The 24,456-nt window shown below is 39.8% G+C and overlaps 1 protein-coding gene across 8 annotated transcripts in view; it reads right to left on the reverse strand.

Moving 5' to 3' along the window:
- Positions 1-24,456, reverse strand: part of cpeb3 (cytoplasmic polyadenylation element binding protein 3) — a 142,677-nt gene that overhangs the window by 49,515 nt on the left and 68,706 nt on the right. For 6 of the 8 annotated variants that reach the window (XM_041209584.1, XM_041209578.1, XM_041209580.1 and 3 more), the window contains exons 5-7: positions 10,794-10,817; positions 7,177-7,344; positions 6,937-7,026 (exon numbers count right to left, since the gene is read on the reverse strand). The exons of 1 other annotated variant lie outside the window; for it this stretch is intronic. In XM_041209584.1, coding sequence (XP_041065518.1) covers positions 6,937-7,026; positions 7,177-7,344; positions 10,794-10,817 — 282 coding nt within the window. The remainder of the gene's footprint in view (positions 1-6,936; positions 7,027-7,176; positions 7,345-10,793; positions 10,818-24,456) is intronic. One more of the 8 variants, XM_041209581.1, reaches the window with a different exon arrangement.

The following is a 24,456-nucleotide window of genomic DNA, read 5'->3' on the forward strand; positions in this document are numbered from 1 at the left end:
AGCTCTTTTGTCCATGTTTGAACCAAGGCTATAATGAGGTCAGGAGTTGAGTGGCCTTGGCGGAATCCAAACTGGGCATCAGTGAGCAGGTTATTACTAAGCAAATGCCACCTAATAGCACTGTTGACGGCCTTCCATTATTTTACTGATGAGGCAGAGTATATTGATGGGGCAGTAATTGGCTGGGTTGGATTTGCCCTGCTTTTTCTATACAGGACATGCCTGGGCAATTTTCCACATAGCCGGGTAGATGCCAGTGTTGTAGCTGTACTGGAACAGCTTGGCTAGGGGTGCGACAAATTCTGGAGTACAAGTCTTCATTCCTATTGCCAGAATATTGTCAGGGTCCATAGACTGCAGCATCCAGTGCCTTCAGCTGTTTCTTGATATCATGTGGAGAGAGTCGAATTGGCTGAAGTCTGGCATCTATGGTGCTGGGGACCTCTGCAGGAGGCCGAGATGGATCATCCACTCGGCACTTCTGGCTGAAGATTGTTGCAAATGTTTCAGCCTTATCTTTTGCACTGATGTGCTGGGCTCCTCCATCATTGAGGATGGAGATATTTGTGAAGCCTCTTCCTCTAGTGAGTTGTCTAACTGTCCACCACCATTCGCTACCGGATGTGGCAGGACTGCAGAGCTTAGATCTGATCTGTTGGCTGTGGGATCGCTTAGCTCTGTCTATCACTTGCTGCTTATGCTATTCTGCACACAAGTAGTCCTGTGTTGTAGCTTCACCAGGTTGACACCTCATTTTTATGTATGCCTGGTGCAGCTCTTGACATGCCCTCCTGCACTCTTTATTGAACCAGGGTTGATCCCTAGGCTTGATGGTAATGGTAAAGTGGGGGATATGCCAGGTCAGGGGGTTACAGATTGTGTTTGAGTACAATTCTGCTGCAGCTGATGGCCCACAGTGCCTCATGGATGCCCAGTCTTGAGTTGCTCAATCTGTTTGAAATCTATCCCACTTAGCACAGTGGTAGTGCCACACAACACGATGGAGGGTATCCTCAATGTGAAGGTGGGATTTCGTCTCCACAATGACTGTGTGGTGGTCACTCCTACTGATACTATCATGGACAGATGCAACTGCGGCAGGCAAGTATGTTTTTCCCCCTCATTGGTTCCCTCACCATCTGCTGCAGTCCCAGTTTAGCTGTTATGTCATTTAGGACTTGGCTGATGGTGGCACTACTGAGTCACTCAATGGACATTGAAATCCACCACCCAGAGAGCATTCTGCACCCTTGCCACCTTCAGTGCTACTTCCAAGTGGTGTTCAACATGGAGGAGCACTGATTCATCAGCATGGTAAATGTATCCTAGGGATGGTGGTGGTGGTGGTGTCTGGGGCATTATCTGCAAGGTATGATTCCATGAGGATGACTAGTCTGTGAGACAGCTCTCCCAATTTTGGCACTAGCCCCCAGATGTTAGTAAGGAGGACTTAGCAGGGTTGACAGAGCTGAGATTGTCATTGTTGTTTCCAGTACCTAGGTCGATTTGGTTTCTGGTTTCATTCCTTTTTTGTGATTTTGTAGCGGTTTGTTACAACTGGGTGGCTTGCTATTCTATTTCAGAGGGCATTTGTCCCAGCAAAGGTGAAGGAATGGCAATACAATTCCAAGTCAGGATGTGTCTGGCTTGGAGCGGATTGGAGTAGGGGGATCTTGCAGGTCATGGCATTCCCATGTACATGCTATCCTTGCCCTTCTACTTCCTACTTGCCTGAATAAGTGCTGCCCCACATCATCCATGACAAAGCAGCGCACTTGATTAGCACTCCATACACCATCTTAAACATTCAATCTCTCCACCACCAGTGCACCAGGCTGCAGTTGTACCATCTACAAGATGTACTGCAGCAATTCAACAAGACTCCGTCGACAGCGCCTACAACCTCTACCACCTAGTATAGCTTTTTCTTTTACGCAGTGTGTGGTTAAGCTTTGGAATACACTGACAGAGAGTGGTGGAGGCAGATTCATTCATGGCTTTCAAAAGGAAATTGGTTATTTAACTAAAGATAAAAGAATTGCAGGGCTATGAGAAAAGGGCAGGGGAGTGGGACTAGTTGAGTTGATCTCGCAGAGAGAGCCTGCATGGACACGATGGGCCGAGTGGCCTCCTTCTGTGCTGTAACTACTCTTATGATTTTATGAATTGATGCCATCCAATTTTGTGAATAATGCATGGGAGATCTATAAAAAAAAATCTCACAACAGTATATCTAGAGCACATTTTCTTCCTGTCACACTTCAACATCCTGTATCACACTTCAAAGAAAATGATGAACAAACTGCCCAACATGAAGTACTGAAGGCAGGATGATGGCAGGCTTTTAATTGACATATTGATGCACTGAACCAGTGTTAAAAGCAGACCCCTTTAATTGTCATATTACCTTAGTGTTCATTCAAAATCCTTAAAAGCATACAACTACATTTTACATGCTATGTATGTTCCTGCCCTTATAACATTGCACATCTTTTGACTTACTGTGAACAGCACCACAGGAGGAGATTTCATTTAATCTTTTAAAAGGATTTATTTAATCTTTTAAAAGGACACATTTTCCTGATAAGAGTTCTATTATCACATAGTTTACAGCTTCTTAAAAATGATCTAGGTTGTACAATTGTTAAGTTTTTCATGTGGCTAGAAAATACAATAATGGCCTGATCAGATCATCTCTGATAAACCTGACCCTCTTGCTTGGAAATTTACAGCATATAAGGCAGCCATTTAGCCACTCATGTCTGTGCCCTGCTCTTCATTAGAGCTTCCAAGGCCCACTACCCTGCTCTCCCAAAATCTATATAAGAATATGTGATGAATGGCTTGCAGCACAAGCATTAAATGGACAGACTTCAATTTTCTTCAGAATGACTTGCAATAGCTAGAATTACAGAAGTAATATTTAATTCCTGCTAAAAACAAACTTGGATGGGTTCCATTTTAAAATGCGAGCAAAACCAGCAAGCAAGCTACATATATATTACGGAATAATAAAGCCAGCCAGTAACTTCAGAAGGTCAGTGAAAATATCAGTTCCAAACAGACCCTGCTGCTAACACAGCATTATCCTTTACAACCAGCAAGGTAAAACCTTATACACTTGCAGATTCATGGAGCCAATTAGGAATCATGTGGTCTTCTTCAATGGTCACATGACCATCTATTTACACATCAATTTCTTGGTGTGCGACATCATCCAAGGGTTCTGTTTTCAAATTTTATTAAAATTTCCCAACTATTTTGTAAAGTATTTAATCTCTGGGCTGGTAACATGGGTGTCTACACTGCAAATTGCAAGAATGTGATTGAACAGAAGCTTCAAAGTTTGAGAGCCCTTTAGGCATCTGTGTATCAGATGTGGTTAGAAGCATGCAAGCAATGCTGCACTCTACAGCCATATTGAAATCCTATAAATAGTTTGTTCTCGGCCACAAATAACCTGAGGCAGTAATACCACACCACATCAGCAGTACAGTCATATTAGTGAAAAACCAATGACATGAATTTTGTGCACACTTAGCACAAACTTCATTTCAATAGCAGACTCAGTTAGAGCTGTTCATGAGATCTGTAACCTGGCAGTAATTCACCAAATGCAAGTCCACAATAAACAAACTAGTTGGCATCAGAGAGAGAAACTGAGTTTTTAAATAAAAGATTATTGGTCAGATTTGGAGGGAGACTCCTTAAATTACTGCTGTCAGCAACGTTAAAAAATCCCCACAATGTCATGTACTGGAAATACTGCTCAGATAAATATTGACATTTATTATTTTGTAGCTGGTCATTAGTTTTTAAAATATTACTCTTGATCAATGAGCTTTCTGAATGAAATGTGTGCAAGTGTGATAATAAACACTGAAAGCAGAGAGTTGAATCTTCTAATGGACCCTAACAGCAAATGAACCGAGTTATAAATAAACCAGATCATATACGACTGTCTATTCATACCTCCTATTTTAAATTAGCAGTACTAGCAACTGATAACTATTGTGGAATTGCTTCGCACATCACATTCATCACCAGATTAGAACACCACGGTGTAATTCAACCTCAGATTTCTACATATGAATCGCCATCCAAAGCTCTCTAAAGCCCAATAATGTTTTGCAAATAAATTGAAATTATCTACTCTAAATATCCATCCAGCAGAGTGTTATTTTGCCCTATTGCCAAATGATTTCCATCCAATTAAAGAACACACGGGGCAAGACAACAAAATAAATGGCACAGCCAGCCTCAGACATTTGACAAGTCAGGTTTAAAAATGGGTTTTCAATGAGCTCCTGAGCATGCAACCAATTTAAAAATGGAAATGTTCATCATCAAAAACTAACAAATGTCAACCAAATCTTGCAACTGTACTTCCTGCCTTACTCCTCTCATCTAATCCAAGGCTTATGCTGGGATAGTGGCGACGAGTTCCACCAGCTGGTAATTCATCAACTGGTGGGGGGGTGGGGGGGTTGCGCGTGCAGGCAGGAACAGAGAGGGCGAGATTCGTAAGGAGGGAAAAATTAGAATACAAGAGAAAGCTAGGTAGAAATATAAAGATAGTAAGAGTTTCTGTAGATATTTAAAAATGAAAATAGTTAAAGTGAGTGTTGGTCCTATAAAAAGGGAGTCCAAGGAATTTATTTTGGAAAATGAGATAGCAGATGACTTGAAGAGGTATTTTGCATTGGTCTTCACTTTAAAAGATACAAGTAATATCTCAGCAATAGCTGTAAATCATAAAATGGATGGCAGGGAGGAACTTGGGAACATTACAATCACCAGGGAAGTGGTACTGAGCAAATTGTTGGAGTGGCGGGCTGACAAATCCCCAGGTCCTGATGGACTTTATCCTAGAGTCTTAAAAGAAGTGGCCAGTGAGATAGTTGATGGATTGGTTTTAATTTTCCAAAATTCTCTAATGGAGGGTTCCATTAGATTGGAAAATAGTGAGTGTAACTGCTTTATTCAAAAAGGGAGACAGAAAGCAGGAAACTAAGGTTTAACATCTGTCATAGAGAAAATGTTAGAAGCTATTATTAAAGACATTAAAGCAGGGCACTTGGATAAGTTCAAGGCTATCAGGCAGTGCCAACATGGTTTTGTGAAAGAGAATTTATGTTTAACCAACTTGTTGGAGTTCTTTGAAGAAGTAACGTGCTGTGGATAAAACGGAACCGGTGGGTGTACTACACTTAGATTTCCAGAAGGCATTTGATAAGGTACCACATCAAAGGTTATTGTAGAAAATAAAAGCTCATGGCGTAGGGGTAACGTATTGGCATGGGTAGAAGATTGGCTAGCTAACAGGAAGTAGAGAGTTGGTATAAATTGGGTCTTTTTCTGGTTGGCAAGATGTGACGAGTGGTGTGCTACAGGGATCATTGCTGGGGCCTCAACCTTTTACAATTTAGATAAGTGACTTGGATGAGGGGACCAAATAAATGGTTGCTAAATTTGTTGATGACATAAAGATAGGTAGGAAACTAAGTTGTGAAGATGACATAAGGAGGCTACAAAAGGATATATATAGGTTAAGTGAGTGGGCGAAGAACTGGCAAATGGAGTATAGTGTGGGAAAATGTGAAATTGAAATTGTCCATTTTGGCAGGAAGAATAAAAAAGCATATTATCTAAACGGTGAGAGATTGCAGAGCCCTGGGATGCAGGAGGATCTAGGTGTTCTGGTGCATGAATCACAAAAAGTTAGTAAGCAGGGTACAGCAAGTAATTAACAAAGCTAATAGAATGTTAACATTTATTGTGAGGGGAATTGAATACAAAAATAGGGAGGTTATGCTTCATTTATACAGGCCACTGGTGAGACCACATCTGGAGTACTGTGTACAATATTGGTCTCCTTATTTAAGGGAGAATGTAAATGCATTGGAAGTAATTCAGAGAACATTTACTAGACTATTTCCAGTCTTGAGAGGAACAGTTGGACAGGCTAGGCTCATAACCACTGGAGTTTAGGAGAATAAAGGGCGACTTGATTGAAACATACAAGATCCTGAGGGGGCTTTACAGGGTGAATGTGGAAAGGATGTTTCCTCTTGTGGGAGAATCTAGAACTAGTGGTCACTGATTCAAAATAAGGGGTCGCCCATTTAAGACAGAGGTGAGGAGAAAGTTTCTCTCTCAGAGGGTTAGGAGTCTTTGGAACTCTTCCTCAAAAGACGGTGGAAGCAGAGTCTTTGAATATTTTTAACGCAGAGGTTGATAGATTCTTGGTTAACAAGGAGTGAAAGGTTATCAGGAATAGATGGGAATGTGGATTTGAGGTCACAATCAAATCAGCCATTGATTGGAGGAACCAAGTGGCTTACTCCAGCTCCGAATTTGTATGTTCGTACGGTTGAGAGCAAGACGAGGTGGGGGTGCAGATGGGAAGGGAGTTTGGGGGTGGTGGGGAGATACAGGGATTGCTGTGGGGTGGTGGGGGAGGAAGAAACAAAGTAGTGGGGGGTGGGGGGGGGGGGAAGAAAAGGACACCTAGAGTGGGGCAAGTGGGGGGGGGGAGAGGGAGGAGGGAACCAAGAGTGGGTTGGGAAAAACAAATTTGTGGGGGGTGTGGTGTGGTTGAACAGAGAGGGTGCACAAGACCAACATACAGATGTACACAGTCACAGCAAACATATGTTCCACATTTTAATTTCCAGCAAGGATCATCTATAATGGTTGACATTATTTAATAACACAGAGCAGGGGTCAAACTTGGTGCCTTTAGAGAACAAAAGCACACAATATAATATATTCCATCCTATAAATTTTGATAACTTACAACATTATAACATGGCCAAAGGTCCTTGTCACCTAACTAATTTTAACTGTGAAATTGTTTAGTCAATTATATTAAAGCATAGAGGATATAAAGGTTTTAAATGTAATTCTGCTTCAGGAATTTTATTAGTTGATTACCTTTAGGTGGGAAATATGATTTGCTTTCAGCTTTGTGAGGCCAATCCACCACCAGAGGTCCAAATCGACGAAAGCTAGCTGTGATTTCATCTACAGGAGATATCACACCAGGGATTTATTAAAAGTTAAATCTGTCAAAAATACTTCCACAATACACTGATTGGAGAATAGTGTTAACAGTCAAAAAGAACCCAAGCATTTTGACATGTTTAGTGGTCTGAACAAATCTTGCAAATGTACCTTCATCAATGTCTGGAGGTAGGCCTCCCACAAAGACCTTTCGTGAATAACGTTCCACCCTTTCACCATTCTGACAGCGGGTTGGAGAGTTTAAACCTGATGTCAGAGACTGGTCACCATGACCATCATCAAGGAAACCATCTTCAATAGGAAAAAGCGAAGAACGACCTGGAAAACAGTTTATACTTCCATCTAGTGAAAAAGAACCTGAACATGACGCTTCAATAGATATATTGTAAAACTCTCCCACAGAGCAAAACTCTGTGCTGTTACCAATTTGCTGCAACTCAGCACGAAGATGTAATTGTCAGAATATATTAATTTTAAGTATTTAATATCTTTAACAAAAAAAACTTACAGAATGAGTACTTTAAAAAGATAATTACATTTTGGTTTTCTAATATTTGATAATTGATACGTGTAATGTAAAATTCATGAGTGGGCTAACATTTCCTTCAAAATGTTTTTTCAAAAAATTTCGGCTTGTCTGATCAGGTAAATTAAGGAAGTAAAGTCTAAATTAAGATACATGCAAATTGTTAGTTGAAGGATGCATAAGCACTAATGATTCACTAGAAAATTTGGGATTCAACAGCCTGGTTAAAGTCAAAGGGTCAATTTAATTCAAGTTATTTCATGATTAACACTGCAGGCAATTCAGTGATCATTCAGGGATTGTTGCCTTTAAAACAACTTTGCCGCGAAGGAAAAAAAGACATCACTTTTTAAAAAACATATATGTCTCTTTCCTGGCATCAACACATTATACAAGGTTTCTCAATTCCAGCTAGCCCATGGAATATCATTTTAAAACATACAAATATATAAAAGATGATCATTAGATATTACACTAGTGTACATCTAAACTGTAAACAATATTGCGTACAGCCAATATAAATGTTTTGGATCTGTGTTTGTAAAACTGTTCAGAAGCTACAAAATAAAAGCTTCATTCTCTGCTGTTAAACAAACTACTGTGGCATTCCTATAAACCAATGGGGAAACAACTGAAAACTACAATCAATTCCACTTCCATATTTTCTTCCTTTTTAATTCCAGTAACTGCATGCAATTTTAGAAGCTACGTTGAAGAATTTGCTCCTAAATTTCTTGCATTAACTTGGGAAAATTGAGTAAGAATTAGTGATCAGTTAAGAGTGGAAAATGTATTTCTCCAATTTTCTCACTTTACACCATCACAAATGAAAGTGGCAAATCATAGCAATACAAGGGTTCCACAAGCCGCAGTTGTTACCTCTCCAGCATCTCATTCAATACATGCAAGTTATGTTCACAAGTGTTTATAAATTAGAGATTGCTGGCAGTCCCTCACTCCTATCCTATCCTGATTTATGTGGTACAGTGAAAAACCACTAAGCCCATTGAGCCACAGGTAGAAGGGGAGGGCTGTGAAATTTAATTTGGACAACTCTTTCACAATTAAGCATTTGGAATTAATTATCCACCTTCTTTAGAGAATTTACACGTCACCAAGAGCATTGGTTTGCATGCAACAAGAAATTAGTCACCTTGAAGCAGTTGAGCATTTAAAAGCAAAGAAGCATCTCAACAAGATGCCTAAGACCAACACTCACGAGTGGCTGTTTTATGGAGCATTTTCATGAACAAAGTATTCCATTTCATCCAGAGAGGGAAAACCTCATCCTGAAGATTCAAATATACACCGTCCACCCCTCCAATCCCCAAACGAGTAACTTGTCACACCATACTGACGAGGAGAGGCTACAGTTAGGTGTCTTGCCATCTCAAGTCAAATTAAAATAAGCATGTTACGGACCCATGGGCTATGTTAGGGGTTTTGGTGCCCACTCTAACAAAAGAAAATTACTTGCTTTTAATAAATTCTTTATAGTAAGCTACATCATTAAATATGGTAAAAAAAATCCTCATACTAGAATGAACTTATTAAACCTGATGTTCTGAAATGTAGGTCAGTATACCATCCTACAAGCAAATGTTAATACATCTCATTATTAATAGTGCAGTTGACTTGAAGGACACAAGCTGAAACCGTTAAAATACGGTGATCATTGGATAAAATATACTGTCCTTTCAAAAATGTAGTTTTTACTGTGATGATTAGCAGAGTACCATCCACAGATTCTTGACACAAGGGAATTTGTTATTTTATTCTTATTTATTCTACATTGAAGTCTGACTCTTAAAAGAGCATTTAAATTCTGCAAAGATATTTTTACATTTTTAGCAGATTAAATATAATATAAATGGATGGGACTAAAACTAAAAAAAAAAAGGTTTTCTGATGCATGAAAGTAACTTGGTTAAATCACCAGGCTAGCAGTATTGAAATATGCTGGAGGGTCAACAACTACATAGCTTGTTCCAAATAAATTAAAGGCCACTTAAAAAAAAAAAATTGCATTTATATAGCTCTTTCATGCCCGGATATCTTAAAGCGCTTTACAGCTAATGAAGTACTTTTTGAAGTGCAACTATTATTGTAATGTAGGGAACATAGCAGCCAATGCATACACAGCAAACTCCCACAAACAGCAATGTGATAACGACCAGATAATCTACTTGGGTGATCTTGATTGAGGTATAAATCTTGGCCAGGACACTGGGGATAGCTCCTCTACTCTCCCTCAAAATAGTGCCACAGGATCTTTTCCATGCACCTGAGCAGGCAGATGGAGGCCAGAGTTCAACATCTTGTCCAAAAGATGGCATTTCAGACAGTGCAGCACTCTCTCGACACTACATTGGAGTGTGAATCTTGATTTTTGGGCTCGGATATGGAGTGGGACCTGAATCAGGAATCTTCTGACTCAGAAGCAAGAGTACTACCAACTGAGCCACGACAGTACACATATGTAAATCAGTAATTGTGAGAACAGAGGGAGAACATGTGCCCCTCATGGCTGACCTTTGAGAAGTGGTGGCCATGGCAACTGAAGTGCATCTCCCAGACCATCAGCCCACATAGCTGAATATGATCCAAAGTAAAAATAATTCAAGGAGAAATACTTAGAAAAATGCATTTTATACCCTCCCATATAACAGTAAATTAAAACATTTTCTTCATGGTCGCCCTTATCCACTCAAAGGCCAGATGGCGAGGCAAATAAAACCTCCAGTAGCCTAGGGTGATTCTACCACAGATTGTTTGTCCTCTGTGGGGAAACACCTGGTTTGCACTCAGAACCTCTCTCTGGGTACCATGAGTGGATCTAAAAATAACAGTGCGTTAAGAAACACAAACAAATCCATTTACTTCAAATAAATAAAATACCAAGTTCAAAGGAAATCTCAAAAATGTGTTTCTATAGCTGTTGCTAAAGAATTATTTCTTCAGCCACAATTAAAAACAGGCCATTTGATGCCATAATTTACAGATTTAAAAAGAAACAACCACTTTTGTCAAGATTTATAAACAAGTTTCAAAGCAACAAACTGCAAGCTTCTAATTTAGAACCATTAGATGCTCTCTAGTGCATCTGGAATAATCACAAAAGGGCACAAAAAAAATTGCCAATCAGCCAAAAGATTTATACAAGCAGCTGAAAATTGTTAATCACTCCAATATAGCATTGAAATAGTCGACAAGCAAACACTGAGTATTAAAAATTATTTACCTCTTCGTCGGCCAAATGTCCTTGCTGCATGTAAACAGAGAAAATAGTGGGTAGGCCTGTAACCGTCTATTAAAAATTGCAATGATAGGCACACATGATTCAGATGACATGGCTCAGTTCATTGTCAAAACTTCACCTGTTGTTCCATACTGACTTAAGTTTTAGAAATGTTCTGTTACCACACACAAAAATTTATTTATAAAATTAGTTTCATCCTCTCCTCCCCACAAATCATTCTTGGAAGCCTTTTGCTTCCACTTCATCCCTTTATCACGCTTATCGTGAAATGCAGTCAAGTTTCTACTTTACTATGCTAGGTAGCACGAGGCTCCCAACAGCAGTGTGGATGAATTGGATTTCAACTTTTCCCCTCCGAGTGAATTGCTTAAATTTTCACTCCCGGTTCTCCCAGATTGCTCAAAGGAGCTAAACGGAGAAATTCTAGCAGAATACTTGTGTGCCATCAACAAACTGAAGAACTAAATTTTAAAACAGCTGGTTTTATTTGGAAAAAGAACAGTTTGCCTTGCTTCTACTGCTGTATGAAAGATACAGAAGGAAAGTCAACATTGATCAAAATTGTTTTCTAACATCATTTATAAAAGCAATTTGCGCTTCTTCGGAAGGACCCAACTGCCACAGAACTGAGAGTCTGTCATTTAAAAAAAAATACAACTAGTTTCATCATCAAAAGTATATCATAGATAAGGCTTTTCCAAAAACAAGCATATTGAAGGTTAACCATTATGTTACTAATAATGCAATCACATTTGGCAAAAGCTTAGATTCTACCATGATTGCTTGCTTGCAGATTGGCAAGGCAGGTAACTTTAGAGAATGAGCGATTGCAGTTATTTTCTGTGAAATGAACCAAATTACTGTCAACGGAAACTGCAGGAAGATACACATTCCAGCTAATTTGTAATTTGAAAAAACACACATGTTAAATATTAACAGAAACGAACACAGCACTCCAGCTCAATACGAGTAGCTGCTTATCTTGGAAAAAAAAACTTTGAAGGTAGTTTTCATTTTGTGAATACTCTTGTCAAACCATTAATGCAATCTAGAAAACGTTCTATACACTGGAAGGGTTTCAACTGCTAGAAAAGATGTTAACTTATATAGAAAGAGCTGTAATCCTGCATAATTTATCAGGCAAACAGATGAGCAATTTATGAAATGAGCACCTTGCAACACATCACTTGTATTCAAGTGTAATCCATCACAATAATACTAATTAGTTAATAAATCAAACATAAGTCATGGGTAAAGAAATAGTAAACTAATAAACTTTTTGATTGTTTCAGTCACCAAATTTGCAGTTCATAAGTAAACTTACACATTATGAAATGGAATTATAGACTTAAATTCTAAAAGAAATGGCTCAAATAGCAGTACTGTATAGAAAGAGTTTATGTGTAATACCCTGAAACAGATTTTCCCTTGGTGGTTTCTGTATTACGCCAAGTGCAGTTAAATTAAATCTCTCACTCATTAGGTTGGATTTCATCAAGCTATGAACATAGTCTTGATTTATTTGCCATACTTAAAATGAAAACAAAATTGCCTGACCAAGAAATTGTTTTATCAGTTTGAACAGCTGCTATAATAAATGAGTACAGGTGCATTAGAGCAACTGGAGACCAATTATTATGAAGAAAACTGAAGGAATATTTTTCTAGTTGGAATGCAAAGCTGATCCGTCGACATAAAAGCCAAGCAGAGGATTGCAAGTCAAATACAGTATGGATTTCTGTCCAGTGTTGTAAGAGGATCAATTTTTTCTATGTAGAATAAGTCAATTAATATATGTGTAATTGGTACAGGTCACGAATACAGTTGGGAAAGGGGTGGATGGGTGGAAGCATATCTTAGGTTTACCTACCACAATGCAAGTTTTCTTCTCAATAGCTGCTAACATAGAAACCCTTAATGTAGTCTGCATGATTATTCTGATCCATTCCCACTGAAGCAGTGCGAGAAAAGTTCAGTTTACCTTGACCTAATGAAGGTTCCTTTCTTGTCACTTGATTCATTGAATAATGATGGGGTGGATCATGGTGTTTTGCTTAATGATTTGGTCTCTGGATGTAGGAACTGTGGAGGGGTGAATTGAAATTATGTGAAATAATCAGATTTCATATATATCTAGTATTAATTGAACCTTTGGGCTGGTACTTGGGGAAATCAGCCACATAATGAAAAATAGGAATTTTAGCTGTAGAGTAACCTGCAGTAAATTGGACTAACTTGCTTCCATTGATTATGTGGTGCTAAGAGCACACTTATTGCTTATTTTTATTTCACTAACATCAACTTGTATTCTACTGTACTTTTTTTTGGATTTTGTTTTATAAAGTGATGAAGTGACCATCAAAATATCACCTTCATGCATCAATTTTTCCTGGACTTGCATGCGGTTTAAAAAGAAGCCTGTTTTTGCTTGCGAGTTTTCATTTTTCTGCTCACTAAAGTGAATGAGCAAGGAACCACGGAGTAGTGAATGCAGATCGAAAATATTTACCCCGTTTCCCCCCCCCCCCCCCAACTAAAAGGAATTAATTCAATTTTTCTAAAAGCTTATGTTTTCCAAAAACATACCAATATTAAAATTCAGACACAGAAAACAGTGCAAGCTCTTATGCAAATTTGGCCACAAGTTAATCAAGGTTTTCCATCCATTATGTTAATGAAGTTGTGCCAGAGCTCTCAACAAGAGCTCTGTCCCATTATACTCTGGGCGTTGAAGAAACATGTTTTTTTTGAGAAGCATCAAAGTGTCTTCTGTTCATTTTTGCAGACAGGAAACTCCAAACAGCAATGTGAAAATGATCAGATCATCTTGTTATGAATGAGAGATTTTATAAGATGATTACATTTTGAGGCTGTCTCTTTAATGCAAAGTAAAATGGAAGAATGAAGAGGGTCATGTGATCTGCTTCAAATTCTGCCTGACAAGCAGCCTAGGTGGCTTGGTTACCATGGGGACAGGAGTGCCCAGGTTGAGACTTACTGGGAACAAGGTGCTGTATTTCACACCTGAAAACAAAAACAAAAGCAGCTGGGCTAACTATGGACAGACTTTCAGTCTCAGAGCCTTTGGGCAGCGGAGAGAGGGCTCACAGAAACAAAAGACTGCAAAGCAGAAAGAGAGAAGACTGCAGGTACTTGGCAGGAGGGAGGACAGGACGGTCTCTGGTCGAAGAAATGCATCCCGTGGCAATCTAACTACTCTGAAAGATCTGCTTTGCCCAAGCCGGGAGAAGATATTGCTCGAGTGGGCCTTACTACTGGTAGTCATCTTGGAAATTCTCTGTAAACTGAGGGAAGCGCCTTTTGATGACCACTTATGTTACAACTCACTGAAGCAGGGAGATGTGGACCCATTTGAAGCTGTGGATGACTTCCTAGAAAGACTGTAACCCTGTGGAGATTGTATTATAATACAATCCAATATGACGTGGGGTTATTGGTTGTATTAAAGCATTTAACAAGGGTCATTTTTTCACTGCAGTTTAGAGTATTAGTTGTCTACTAAATAATGTTTAGTCAATAATAATAAAAACAAAAAAACTGCGGATGCTGGAAATCCAAAACAAAAACAGAATTACCTGGAAAAACTCAGCAGGTCTGGCAGCATCGGCGGAGAAGAAAAGAGTTGACGTTTCGAATCCTCATGACCCATGAGGACACGAAACATCAACTCTTTTCTTCTCCGCCGATGCTGCCAGACCTGCTGAGTTTTTCCAGGTAATTCTGTTAATGTTTAGTCAATGTTGCTTTCAGTTTGTTTGGTACAGTTAAAGTCTTAAAATTTGCAATCTTGTGTGATTCCTTTAAGTTGATCACTTGGAATTCAAATATCTTCTTAAACATTAGCAGTTTCTACAGGGATCTGTTTTATGTGATGTTGATTGAGGGATAGATATTGGCCAGGATACCAGGGATAACTCCCCTGCTCTTCTTCGAAATAATGCCAGGAGACCTTTAACATCCACCCGAGCAAGCAGATGGGGCGTTGGTTTAATGTCTCACCTAAAAGAGAGCGCATTGAACAGTTCAGCGCGACCTCAGCCTTGATCTTGGTTCCTAAACCCTAGAGCGGGATTTGAACCTGGAGCCTGCGATTCAAAGGCAAGGGAGGACGACCAACTGCCTATGGCTGACACCTGCTATTGCTATCCAAAATACTGCAGAGAAAAATATATTGGTGATATTTTAACTCCCCTACAGCAGGCTTCCAATAAATGGATTTTGCCTACACAAATCTCATCTGGATTGGTCACAATCCAGAAAAAAGACCCCAACTTTCTTCACATTCAGGACTATGATATAATTTCGTATCTGAGCAAACTTGTCGATGATCGGTTGCTGCCTCCGGAATGGGTATTTACATAAAATAGACAATGTGCTGCATTGATATAATATCTTTAACACACAAAAAAATCATCCCAAACTGCTTCAGAGAAGAAAACGACACTAATCCTTTTGGGGTAGATTATGAAAGATGACAAAATTCTGATTGAAGGAGGTTCTTTAAAAAGGATGGAGGTAAAGAGGAAAAGGGGGCCGAGAAGAGACTTTCCAAAGTGTAGAGTTATGGTGGATGAAAGCTTTGCCACCAAAGGTAGAACAGGAGGAGAGATGACGCCCAAGGAGCCAGATTTAATGGCCAGCAAATGCAAGGAGGGCACAAGGCTACTCTAGGTTGCAAAAGCAAAGCACGGGGATACTGAAGAGATTTGTAGTTGAGAGCGAAGACTTCATAATTACATCCATTGGGAAGTGGGAAATCAAAGTATGTGAACTAACACAGGGGTGATGTACTAGGCACCAGTTTGGATGATTTGGAGTTGAAGGAGATTTAGTCAGACACTAGAAAAGGAAGTGTCAAGACAAGGAGGTAGATGAGGATTTCAACAGATGGGTAGGATAAGGGAAGCAGGAAATGTCACACAATGGAAGTAAGCTGTATTGGTTGTGGATAGGATATTATAGTTGACATTCAGCTGAAATTTTATGGATTTTGGGTCAACTTGAGTAAGCAGCTAGGGAAAGGGATAGACCAGAAGCCCACAACTTGCGTTTCTTTAAGGAGCATGTACAGCTCCCAACCTAGATTGATTGAAAGCATTTTTCAACCTGTCCAGCTATTGAACAACTGTCCAAAGAAATCCAACAGCAGAAATCGTTTTAAAGCAAGTCATTTTTTAATTTTTTTTTTTTTTGCTTCCATCTTATTTATTCCAATGTAAATATTTCCATTTCCCATCTCTGCCTTGTTTTCCATTGTTCCATTATTATTGATGATGTGGGAGTTGGAGGATATGCCATTTCCTGAACTGTGTTGGCTTCATGTGACAGGTAGGAGTGGACCATGGGAAGAAAGTGAAGGAAGAGGCACATGGCATGATTGGCTGTGTTGAATACAGCAGAAAGGTAAAAGGGTACTGTCAAGCTGCAGTCTCAGAATATAATTGGTGATTATGGTCAGAATGGAAACTGGTCAGCAGTGATTTGAATAGAGAATTATAGGAGATGCAAGCCCACAAATTTTGTGTGATATGTTACAAGTGCAAGATTTTAAAATATTATGTTGCAGGAATGTGTCTTCAATTTAGGGTAAAATGGAGGAATGGAAGTCATGTGACCTGTTTTGGATTCTGCCGACAGCAATTCTGGTGGCATGAGTGTTAAAGATTAAAGGGAAACCCAGGTTGTTTTACTGGAAAGAATGTGCAAGGTGTTCATACCTATAAACAATGGCAGAAGCATCTGTGATGGTGGATAGATTGTTAGTCTCCAAAGTCCCAGGAAGGTGTTAGGAACATCAGGTTTTGTAAATGGTTATACTTTAAACTATCTTATTTAGTCTTATGATACAAGGAAGTTGGGAGTCAAAAGGATAGCTAATTAGCATTTCTGCTTGGATACAAGGTCCAGGTGATTCATGTTGCCATGGAGATGGGCTTTGAGAGGGAAGAGTACGCCAAATCTGTGCACACTATTCCAGATGTAGACTCACCAAGGTCCTATATAACTGCAGTAAGATGTCTTCTATTTAGGTACACCAATTCCTTTGTAACAAAAACTAGCATACTGTTGCAAAAATCAAGTTCACAATTCATATGTTTCAGAATATAACTTTTAATACTTCAACCTTCCCAAAAATAAATGTAAGAAAATGGAAAATCCTGGTTGAGAAACTGGTAATAATCCTGAAGTGAATGCAATTCAAACAAGCCGAGAATTAATTACAATTAAAAAGTTACCCTATGTTTAGTTTACAAGGTCAGAAAGGTGTAAACACTTGAGCAATGAAAGATCCATTTCTGTACCTCTGGGTTACAGTCAGGGTGTCTATTGTTATCCCAATAAAAGAAACTAAAAGCTAGCAATTCTGGGAAAAGAGGGTCATGAAACTCCATTGGAGATAGAAATTATTCATATGGGTTGCAGAATTGATGAGTAGCCTTAAAGGTAAAATATTAATGTGTTCACATTTCTGGTTGCATCATCCAAAAGCATGTCACATTGCCATGGATATAGTGATTCAGGGTGGAATCTGTGTGTGTTTGCTGACAGAAGCAGGCAATTCAGTTTGGGAGCAGACAGAGGCAACTATAACTTTGCTTTGGTGAACACTGCATCTCACCAGATCGAGTGTGCCAAAAGGAGACGATAGTCAATATTTTCTCTGCTTGAAATGCAAGACTAACTTCATCATTCACCATGTAGAATGTGGGTGGGGCTGTCAGTTTGGATTTCATGAGGGAAAAACAGCTGGAAGATTGGCTCTAGCTTGCAGTTGGTGGGAGGAACCTACAGTCCTTAAGGAGCCCTGTGACAGTAGAGAATTAGCTTGGGAGGCTGTGGGAACGCATGGATATCTGCTGAAAACCTAAACAATGTGCTGCGGCAGCCATAACCGAGAGATCAGAAAAGGAAAAGATGGAAGGTTTCATAGCCAAAAAGCTAAAGGAAAGACCCCCATTGAATCTTACCTCAGAGGAATAGCTAGAATGCCTGGAATACTAAAGAAAGTTAAAGAAAAATTCTGGAGGGCTGTGGCATACCTTTTGGGTTGGCCCCAAGACAAGTGAATGAACCTTCAAGATTTCATAAGTTAATTGAGTTTACAGTATATGTCCTTAAGTTTGTGGTGCTTGCTTTGTTTAATTTCTCATTATAGATACACAAGAAAGTTCATTTTTATTAAAAAAAAATGTCTTATGGTGTAGTTCTGTCAGTTAATTGCTGAGTTCCCCACCAGGATTGTAGCAATACCATTTACTTTCCTAATTGCTTGCTATACCTGCATGTTAACTTTCAGTGATTCAGCAAACTTAGAAATATTACAATCAGTCCTCCCATCCAAGTCTTTCATATAAAAAATAACAGAGCTAAACAGTGATCTTTGCAATACACAACTAGATACACAGTCTGCCAGCCCAAAAATGACTCATTTATTCTTCCTCAGTTTTCTGCCCATTAACCCCACTGATTTATTTTCCCCAATCCCATGAGCCCTAAATTTTTGTGGCACCTTGGTGAATGCTTTTCGAAGCTATAAATGCTCATTTCCCTTTATCTACCCTGTTAGTTAATTCAAAAAACTCAAAAGCAGATTTGTCAACCAGGATTTCCCTTTCATTAATCTGTGCTGACTCACCTCACTTATATTTTGACTTTAGGTGCCTTGCTACCACCTCCCCAGTAATAGATTCTAACTTTTTTTTTAATTCATTCGTGGGATACGGACATTGCTGGCTAGGCCAGCATTTATTGCCCATCCCTAACTGCCCATGAGAAGGTGGTGGTGAGCTGCCTTTTTGAACCACTGTCGTCCATGGTATAGGAACACCCACAGTGCTGTTAGGAGAGAGGGTCCATAGCCTTTGCAGTATCCAGTGCCTTCAGCTGTTTCTTGATATCACATATCGATTCGAAGTGGCTGAAGACTGGCATCCGGAGGAGCCGAAATGGATCATCCACTCGGCATTTCTGGCTGAAGATTACTGCAAATGCTTCAGCCTTACCTTTTGCACTGATGTGCTGGGCTCCCACATCATTAAGGATGGGGATATTTGTGGAGCCTCCTCCTTCAGTGAGAGATGTTTAATTGTCCACCACCATTTGCGACTGGATGTGGCAGAACTCCAGAGCTTAGATCAGATCCGTTGCTTGTGGAATTGCTTAGCTCTGTCTATTGCTTGTTGCTTATGCTGTTTGGCAAGAAAGTAGTCCTGAGTTTCAGCTTCATCAGGTTGATAACTCATTTTTAGGAATATCTGGTGCTGTTCCTGGCATGCCCTCCTGCTCCCTTCATTGAACCAGAGTTCATCCTCCAGCTGGGTGGTAATGGTAGAGTGGGGAATATGCCGGGCTATGGTTACAAATTGCGGTTGAGTACAATTCTGCTGCTGACGATGGCGGCCCAGTTGCTCGGTCTGTTTAAAATCTATCCCATTTAGTACAGTGGTAGTGCTGCACAACACGGCGGAGGGTATCCTCAATGCGAAGATGGGACTTCATCTCCACAAGGACTTTGTGACTCCTACCAATACTGTCATGGACAGATGCATCTACGACAGGTAGGCCAGTGAGGATGAGGTCAAGTATGTTTTTCCCCCTTGTTGGTTCCCTCACCACCTGTTGCGGACCCAGTCTAGCAGCTATGTTCTTTAGGACTCATTCAGCTCGGTCTGTAGTGGTGCTACCGAGCCATTCTTGGCGATGGACATTGAAGTCCCTCATCCAGAGTATGCTCTGTGCCATTGCCATCCTCAGTACTTTCTCCAAGTGGTGTTCAACATGGAGGAGGACTGATTCATCAGCTGAGGTACGTGACAATCAGGAGGTTTCCTTGCCTGTGTTTGATCTGGTGCCATGAGACTTCATGGGGTCTGGAATCGATGTTGAGTAATTGCAGTACTGAGTCAACATTGAGGACTCGCAAGGCGACTCCCTCCCAACTGTATACTATTGTGCTGCTACCCCTGCTGCAGGGGATAGGGATGGTGATGTGGTGTCTAGGACATAATCTGTAAGGTATGATTCTGTGAGTGAGATATGTGAGGCTGTTGCTTGACTAGTCTGCAAGACAGCTCTCCCAATTTTGGCACTAGCCCCCAGATGTTAATAAGTAGGACTTCTCAGGGTCGAAAGGGCTGAGCTTGCTGTTGTTTCCAGTGCCTAGATCAATACCGGGTGGTCTGTCCAGTTTCATTACTTATCAGTTTGATACAACTCGGTTGCTAGATAGGCCATTTCCGAGGAAGTTTAAAGAGTCTTGATTCACATGTAGGCCAGATATCCTTCCCTAAATGGCATCAATGAATGAAGTGGGTTGTTATGACAATCGACCATGGTTTCATGGTCATTATTAGTTTCAATTACATACTTTTCATTGAATTCAAATTCCACCATCTGCCATGGTGGGATTCGAACCCGGGTTCCTGGGTCATTACCCTCGGTCTCTGGATTACTAGTCCACTGACAATGCCACAACGCCACCCCCTCCCCATATTCCATACCACTGACGTCAACTAACTGGCCTATGGTTGCCTATTTCTCGTTACCTCTTTTCTTGAGTAACAGGGGTTATGTTTGCTACCTTCCAATCCACAAGGAATTCCGGAAGTTTAGAATCAATGCATTCATTATTCTCCACTTTTAAAACCCGAGGATGTAAGCCATCAGGGATTCTTCAGTTTTTAGTCCCTAATTTCGCCTACAGAATTTCTTCACTAATAATTTCTTGAAGTTCCTAATTCTTAACAGTCCCTGGGTCGCCACAGTTTTCAGATTCTCAGGCTTATTCCTCTTTATGACAACATTACAAGCCTTTGACCTTCACATAATACCTGTCTTCTTCTTGTCAATCATGTTGGATCAATTGTCCTGTGAGGCTCTTGTTCCTTAGGGGAATATATATTCATGGCAAATTATACCTTCAATTATTTGCCATTGTTTACTACCATCTTCTAATCTGGTTTCCCAATCTATCTTAGCCAACTTGCCCCTCGTACCTATGTAGTTTGCTTTTTTCCAGATTTCAAACTGTAGTTCTCTACTAAGCATAAATCACACTCAAGTTCAGTATGAAGTTATATTATGATCTCAGTAGAAACCAACACTTTAAGGAATCCAAACTCTTATTAGTTGAAGGAATTATCCCACAAGATTTCACACTTTAAAAAAACCTTTATAATGCAAGAGTTAAACAAAACAAGCACGACCAACTGTATATTTCATAAACACATTCTTTAAACCCAAAATTCCAACAGGACACTCCCTGTTCTACTTTTATTTCCACTCAAGAGTTCCCCGATACCTTACAGAATCTTGATGATTTCTTCACTTTTCCTGGGACCAAACCACAGGCTTCAGGGATTTGCTTATTCCTCCTCAGTGTTCCCACTATTCTCCAAGGTCTGAGATTCCTTGGAGTTCTTCCACTAGCATCCTCCAACACTCCCTAAGCACCTCACAATTATGGACACCCCAGCTGAAGGATGGGCCTCAATGCTTTCTTGTTCAGTGACTTGAAAGTCAGAAAAAAAAACGCTTGGTTTCAGATAGCCATCTGCTACTGGTCTACAGCCCCGGTAGATTTTTCTTTCTGTACTTAACTCAAAGCTGCTTCCAGGCTCCAACTGACCACCTCTGAGAAATTGCATACAGGTAAACACAAAGCAAAAAAAAAAAAACCCTTCCTGCAATCTATCCCTACTGCAACATGGCACACTTGGGATGTCCCAAATAGAGTCAAACTAATTATCTCCAATTCCCAAACTTGTCCTTAGATCTGAAAAGTATATGGATACTTTTAAGACCTTACATTTGTTTTAACCTGTTGCTTCCAAATCTTTCTTTGGTCTGAGAAATTACATAAATATTTTATATCTCCAGTGGGACAATCGCGATCCTACCAGACTCACTGGGTCCATCATGAAGCCCAGATAGGAAGCATCCAAGGTTTAGCATTTTCGTACTTCCAACTTTAACCTTATCAACTATATATGGGTCTTTGAATTACAAATACTTCAGCTTTGTTTACCAGCTTCTCACCTGGAGTTTTCATTTATTTTGTATTGAAAAACTTCAATCCCCACACCTGAAGTTTATTCCAAAGACATATGAATCATGAAATTACCCATTTGTAAAACTATTGTTTTAACAGTTTTTTCAAAGGCTCCTTTCCTGCAAAGTTATCAATTAACCTATCTTATTGCACAATACTGGATACAAATAGCCTGATTCCATGACACGCTGTTTGAGAAAACTATCTTGAATGTACGTCATGAACCCGTCCACCGCGTTATTACTGCAAAGTTGTTTTGCTCATGAAGATTAAAGTCTCCCATGATTCCTGTACTACCCTCATTATATGCACATTAAATTTTCACATTTATACTATCTGACACTGACTCCCACCAATGTTTTCTGCCCCTTGTTAATTATTAGTTCCATCCAAACTGTTTCTGCATTTTGTTTTTCTGAGCCAAGATCCTCTCTGTCTACTGTCTTTATCCTATCCTTTATTATCAGGACTAACACACCCCCACATGCCACCTTCTTCTTCTAAAAGTCAAGTATCCTGGAATATTTAGTTTCCAACTTTGGTCATCCTGCAGTCTTGTCTACATAGTCACTATTAGATCAAATCTATTTATTTCTCTTGTTATCAATTCATCTTTTTTGTGAATGCTTCATGCATTCAAATATAGTGCCTTCAGCTTCAACTTTTTTCTAATTTTCCCTGATGTACTCTTAGTCATTAAAGTCCTATTACCTCTGTTAATCACTTTCACTTTCTGGCCCACTCTGCTCACATATAACTAAATTGCGACTCTGCTCAATTGCCTCAAAATTTCACCAACTGCTTTTGGATTTATCCTTTCCCAATTCTTCCCAGAGCCCCTTCATTTTTTTCTAAAATCTATATACCAGCCTGGTTATTTGATTCACCAAGTAATTGGCCCTAACATGATTTATGTGGAGCCATACCAATAGAATAGCTCCCTTTTTCCTTCCAGAGTGCTGGTGCCAATGCTGCATGAATTTCAAATCCTGCCTCCCACATCATTCTTTCAGCCATGCATTTAACTGTCTAATCTATGTGTCGCAATGCCAATTTGCATCTGGCTCAGCTAACAATCCAGAGATTATTACACAAGATTCTGCATTTAAATTTGGACCCAAGCTTCTCAAACTCTCTCAACAGAATCTCATTCCCAGTTCTACCTATGGTCGTTGGTTTCTAGGTGTACTTCCACAATTCACTGTTCCCCCTTCCACTCCAAGTTATTCTCAAGCCAGAAAAAGAGTCCCGACCCACAGCATAAAGGATGCAACACAACCTCAGAATGCCCAATCGTGGCTGTATAGAACAGTATCTATTCCCCTGCCTATACTGTCCCTACTATTACATTCCTTTTCGCTTCCCCCATTTAAATGGTGCCGTGCAGCACAGTGCCACAATCCGTTTGCTCATTCATTCTGCAGATTTTGTTTTCACTCACACAGGTAGCAAGAACCTGATGGATAATGGCAAAGTCAGAGGTTTCTTTAGCACTGCACCTGGGGTCCTATTACCTGCCTGGCTTACAGTCACACCTTCCTGTCCCTGACCAGACCTGTACCACTCCCTAACCTAGGTAGACCAACCGCCCCTCCAAATATTTTTCATTGTGCATGACCCATTAGTTTCAGTGTGCAGTACCTTTAAATTATTTTTTGAGTGATACCTTCAAGGGTATAGCTTGTGAGCAGCCTAAGCAATACCTTCTGGGTTAGTTACAGGGAACATGGGGTGTGGCTGCCTCCTGTATCAAAGTGCCCAGGTAGTTTCTGCTCTCCCCCCGACCCATTGCCCTGCAATGTCTGCATCTTGGAGTCTAGTTCAACAATTCAGAGCTGAAGCTTCTCAACATGCAGATACTTGCAACACATCACAAACTCCCACATGCTCCAGTTACAGCACATCACTTCACTGCAATCCCCATGTAACATTTTGTTTCATTTATTTAATTAACTTAAGTTTGACTACTTCATCAACTTAGCTTATATATTAAAGCTAATTACTTGATCAAGTTAAATGTATTATATTTAATATTTACCTGTAACTTAGCCCCATTACCACTCTTTGTGCCATGATGACACTTCTGTTTTGTCCTCCTTTGCCTCACCCTTTTCAGAGAGATCACAAGTTCTTCTCATCTAATGAGATCTGGCAGTTACAGGGGAATTTGACCATGGGAATCCAAGTGCAGTAATGACCATAAAGGGAGAAGTGCATTTTGTCACATTTGGCAGTTACTGTGAACCAGCTGCATTCAGGTCCATATTCCTTAGAATTAAATAAGTAAACATGGGGTCTTTGCAATGGTGAATGACTTGATAGGGACAAAAGCAGAGGGAGCAGTAAGAGTGCTGTTCAGCTAGTAAACAAAGATAAGAGCGTCTTAATGAACTGAGAACGAGAGAAGGCAGAAGCCAGAGCAATGTACAGAGCTGAAACACAACTGTGGTCCATCTGGTCAATCCAAGTGTCTACAAAATATCATATTCCAATGAAACTTCTCAAACCACTATCACATTTTACCAAATATTTGAACTTGTTGATAAGGAATGAAGGCTTGCATTTATAAAGCTT

The sequence above is a fragment of the Carcharodon carcharias genome, chromosome 17 (genome assembly GCF_017639515.1).
Source record: "Carcharodon carcharias isolate sCarCar2 chromosome 17, sCarCar2.pri, whole genome shotgun sequence".
In the NCBI taxonomy this organism is placed as follows: Eukaryota; Metazoa; Chordata; class Chondrichthyes; order Lamniformes; family Lamnidae; genus Carcharodon; species Carcharodon carcharias.